This window comes from Urocampus carinirostris, chromosome 7 (genome assembly GCF_059441175.1).
Source record: "Urocampus carinirostris isolate Australia breed hairy pipefish chromosome 7, RoL_Ucar_1.0, whole genome shotgun sequence".
Lineage (NCBI taxonomy): Eukaryota > Metazoa > Chordata > Actinopteri > Syngnathiformes > Syngnathidae > Urocampus > Urocampus carinirostris.
This window is the reverse complement of record NC_142355.1, coordinates 43196034-43200839: the sequence shown is the minus strand read 5'-3', so window position 1 is coordinate 43200839 and position 4806 is coordinate 43196034. Positions and strand designations below refer to the sequence as shown.

Genomic DNA, 4806 nt, shown 5'->3' with positions numbered 1-4806 from the left:
CCAGAAACCTGCTGGTATGGAGGTGCAGGCAGATCCCCCCCGTGGCTGTGCTCCAAATGGCTGCAGATACCATACAATCTGCGAGCGGCGGGCCTAGGACGCAGCCATAAAGAAGACTCGTCTGCACCCACCCGGAGGGGGGAGCCGGAGCTACACTGTGGGAGTCCCGGCAGCAACGGCCTGGGTTGTGGAACCCAGAAGGGAGAGGACCCACGCAGAAGGGAAAGGACCCACACAGAGGACTGGAAGAATGCTGCTTGGGAGGGTGGGATGGCAGAGCTATGCCCTTGCACAATAGTATTGCCTTTTACACGCTGGTTAACTACTGTTAAAAGAAAATAACTCTGAAATTGTTTAATTGATGTTGAAAATGTCAGGAAAAAATATTAAAACGTCATATCGTCACGTCATATTGTCAAATATAAAAAAATTGTGAATATGCTTGATGGCTGTGTTTTGCTGCTGTTGGTGTCAGTGGATTTGTTCAGACCGAGGACAATCGACTTTGGCCTGGACGGATCTATTGACACTAACAAAGATGTTATATAATGAAATTGTGAATATGTTTGATTTTCGAGAAGGTTTGTTCAGACCTCACTTTGTGTTTGCTGTTAAAAACGTAATATTGGAATACAATATTGTGAATGTGCTTAATTGCTGTTGAGATTGTCATGATTGTTTTCTGTTTTTAGTGTCAATAAATTTGTTCAAACCAAAAAAAAAATAACATCATATTGGAACATAGCTTTGCCCAAGGCTTTGATGCTAGGTCCTTAGCTTGGCCTTTAGGCTTTGATGCCAGGTCCTTAGCTTGGCCTTTTGGCCTTGATGAAGTCACTATCTTTGATTTTTGCATTTCGGAGATGGAATATGAGCTTGCTCTGTCCACTCCACGCATCGGCCCGGTATTGCAATACCTCCGGGAACGGTGCATTCGCAATGATCGCAGCAAGGCTTTAGGGCTAGGACCTTAGCTTGGCCTATTGGCTGAGAGTAAGTGTCCCGGCTCCTAGGCTTTGTAGCGTATTATGAACTGACCGATAACGGATAATGGATAATGAATAACGAAGATAGATCAATAACCCTTAAAAACCCCATATTGGAACATAATATTGTGAATGTGCTTGATTGCTGTTGTGATTGTCATGATTGTTTTTTTTTGTTATTAGTGTCAATAAATTTGTTCAAACCAAAAAAAAAAAAAAAAAACTTAAGATGTTATATAATGAAATTGTGAATATGCTTGATTGCTAATAAGATTTTCGAGAAGGTTTGTTCAAACCTCACTTTGTGTTTGCTGTTAAAAACGTATTATTGGAATATAATATTGTGAATGTGCTTAATTGCTGTTGAGATTGTCATGATTGTTTTCTGTTTTTAGTGTCAATAAATTTGTTCAAACCAAAAAAAAAAATTATGGGGTGAGTCGGTCGAGGAGGTCTCGGAACGACTTTGCCAGGGACTGGCTCACTCTCGCCGCCATCAAGGACGCCATCTGGACCTCCAGAAACCTGCTGGTATGGAGGTGCAGGCAGATCCCCCCCGTGGCTGTGCTCCAAATGGCTGCAGATACCATACAATCTGCGAGCGGCGGGCCTAGGACGCAGCCATAAAGAAGACTCGTCTGCACCCACCTGGAGGGGGGAGCCGGAGCTACACTGTGGGAGTCCCGGCAGCAACGGCCTGGGTTGTGGAACCCAGAAGGGAGAGGACCCACACAGAAGGGAGAGGACCCACACAGAGGACTGGAAGAATGCTGCTTGGGAGGGTGGGATGGCAGAGCTATGCCCTTGCACAATAGTATTGCCCTTTACACGCTGGTTAACTACTGTTGAAAGAAAATAACTCTGAAATTGTTTAATTGATGTTGAAAATGTCAGAAACAATGTTAAAATGTCATATCGCCACGTCATGTTGTCAGAAAAAATTGTGAATATGCTTGATGGCTGTTGAGATTGTCGTGTTTGTTTTGCTGCTGTTGGTGTCGGTGGATTTGTTCAGACCGAGGACAATCGACTTTGGCCTGGACGGATCTATTGACACTAACAAAGATGTTATATAATGAAATTGTGAATATGCTTGATTGCTAATAAGATTTTCGAGAAGGTTTGTTCAAACCTCACTTTGTGTTTGCTGTTAAAAACATCATATTGGAATATAATATTGTGAATGTGCTTAATTGCTGTTGAGATTGTCATGATTGTTTTCTGTTATTAGTGTCAATAAATTTGTTCAAACCCAAAAAAAAAAATTAAACACATTCACAATTTTATTATATCATATTCTAACAATATGACGTTTAAACAATTTTTATCAACACTTTTAACAGCAATTGAACACATTTACAATTTCACCATATCATATTCTAACAAGGTTTCTGGAGGTAAAGTGTAAGTGTGACATTCTGCCTTTGCTCTTTATTTCCGCCAAAGCTTTTAGTTCTTGTTTGATTGCATCCTTCTTTCATCACAGTGCTCCCCATTATGATGAGTCAAGGGTTGTTTATTAAAATGGCCACCCCATCGTCACGGTCCTCACCCAAGCCACTCCACAATGAAGGGCACCCACTGTGGTTCTGAAATTGTATACTATCGAGATGCAATAAGAGCTTTCTCTGTCCACTCCACGCATCAGCCCGGTATTGCAGTACCTCCGGGAACGGTGCATTCGCAATGATTGCAGCAAGAGTTTAAGGCTAGGACCTTAGCTTGACCTTTTGGCTGAGAGTAAGAGTCCCGGCTCCTAGGCTTTGTAGCGTATTATGAACTGACCGATAACGGATAATGGATAATGAATAAAGAAGATAGAACAATAACCCTTAAAAAAAACCTCCCTAGTCACCACAGGTGTACCCCAGGGATCTTTCTTAGGTCCTCTTCTCTTCATCGTCTACCTCTTGCCTCTTGGTCATATCCTCCGCAAATTTAATATCCACTTTCACTGCTTTTCTGATGACACCCAACTCTACCTCTCCTGCAAACCAAACTCCATACTCCCACCTCCCTCCCTCACCTCTTGCCTTTCCGACCTCAAAACATGGTTCACAACAAACTTTCTTAAATTAAATGCCAATAAAACATAATTCCTCCTTCTTGGCACCAAATCCACTTTATCCAAAGTAAACAATTTCTCTCTCAACATCGATAGCTCCTTAGTGTACCCCTCCCCCCAGGTCAAGAGTCTGGGTGTCATCCTGGATAGCCTGCTTACCTTCCACTCACATATCAACACCATCACCCGCACTGGATTTTTCCACCTCCGCAATATTACCAGACTCCGCCCTTCCCTCACCTCAACTTTTTTAAATTGTATTTTTTCATTGTCTGTACAGTGTCCTTGGGTGGCCTGAAAGGCGCTTTTAAATAAAATGCATTATTATTATTATTATTAGCATTATAACCTTCCAAAAAGGGGGCGCAGCATTCATTGATAGTAGAGATGGTAAAGTTCATAGATGTTGTTGAAGTATACAAATTACTTAATCAAAACCGGGGGGTCCGAGTCGATTCTCTGGGGGTCATTGAGAGCGTTACCTGTGTCTGACTCCGGTATCTCATTTGGAGACCCAGTAGAGAAAACTCTGGAGTCCTCTGACTCTCTTTCTGTGATTCCAGGCCTTCCCCTTTTTTCTGGGGTAGGGGGTGCGAAGGACCTGTCGAGGGCAAGTCTCTTGATTCCTTGCCCACAAGAAGAAGGAATCTGATTTTTTTTTTCTTCCGCCGCTTCCTCCGGCTCAACTTAATACAATTCCCTTTCGGTTTTCCTCTAAATCTCTCATCTTTGGTTCCGGTGTTGTCACCACCCCCAATTTGGTCCTATTTTTACCGCTCTTTCCCAAGTTGGATTTTCTGGCCTCAGGAGGGACATTCGCCTTTTCGATTTGTTTGTCTTGTTCGATTTCAGGTAAAATTCAAGTCTGACTTTTTGGCCTCACCTCCAGGTCCTTCCTGACTAAAAGGGGTTTTGGGAGGGACATCTGCATTTTCAACTTGTTTGTCTTGTCCATTTTCTTTGGGTATTTCTTGTCCATTTTCTTTGGGCATTTTCTTTATTCATTTTATTGTCTTTGTTACCTTCTTTCCCAGGTTTCAACTTGTTACCAAACGAATTTGGGCAGCTCCTGTAGAGGTGGTTCGTTGCTCCACAGAGATTGCACTTTCTGCTATTGGTACACTCCTCAAAAGAATGTCCAATTGTGCTACACTTTACACAAAAGATTCGATCACATGCCTAAGCCAGATGTCCATGCTCACCACATTTGTGGCAGAGTTTGGGTTGTCCTTGATAGTGGATATAACCTCGGTCTTCCCCCAGGACTATCATCGACGGGAGGTGTTTGAGTCCCTGGAAACCCTGAGGGTCTTGCCATTGTTGGATGGGTACCCTCCAGGCACCATTCCAGACGCCGTCCTCATCCCTCACCTTCATAGCCTGGCCTTTTATCGTGCAGTACTTGCTCAACCAAAAACAGATGTCCTCTGCAATCTCCGCTTCATTGAACATTCTGACAATGACCTTGATCTTGTTAGCATTGTCAGTCAGCTTCTCCGCCGTAAAAGCAGAAAACTGGGGCCTCACTCCCTCAAAGTGATCCCAAAACCCGCCAAAAAGGGCCGCCGATGTGAAACTCGCATCAAAGCCTTTGTTAAATGGCATGGTTATAACTGCGTTTAAATCCTCCGTTTCAAATTTCAGACACTTTCGAATAAACTTCCTCGAAAAGTCCATCCTTGACATTTTGACCGATTCAGCTCCCACATCTTTAAAAAGGAAGCGCACGCTGTGAGGTCTCGGCCACCTGGCCAT

General features: G+C 43.3%; 1 protein-coding gene and 1 pseudogene across 1 annotated transcript; one reads left to right on the top strand and one right to left on the bottom strand.

Moving 5' to 3' along the window:
- Positions 1–806: 806 nt before the first annotated feature.
- Positions 807–939, top strand: LOC148363378 (U2 spliceosomal RNA; annotated as a pseudogene).
- Positions 940–4230: 3291 nt separating this feature from the next.
- Positions 4231–4806, bottom strand: LOC148363377 (zinc finger CCHC domain-containing protein 3-like). The gene has a single exon (XM_088341116.1). The coding sequence runs from the start codon at positions 4804–4806 to the stop codon at positions 4231–4233; it is 576 nt and encodes a 191-aa protein (XP_088197242.1).

Bases quoted from the DNA above. Each gene is read 5' to 3' on its own strand.
- LOC148363377 (XM_088341116.1), bottom strand. From the start codon at position 4,806: ATGGCCAGGTGGCCGAGACCTCACAGCGTGCGCTTCCTTTTTAAAGAT.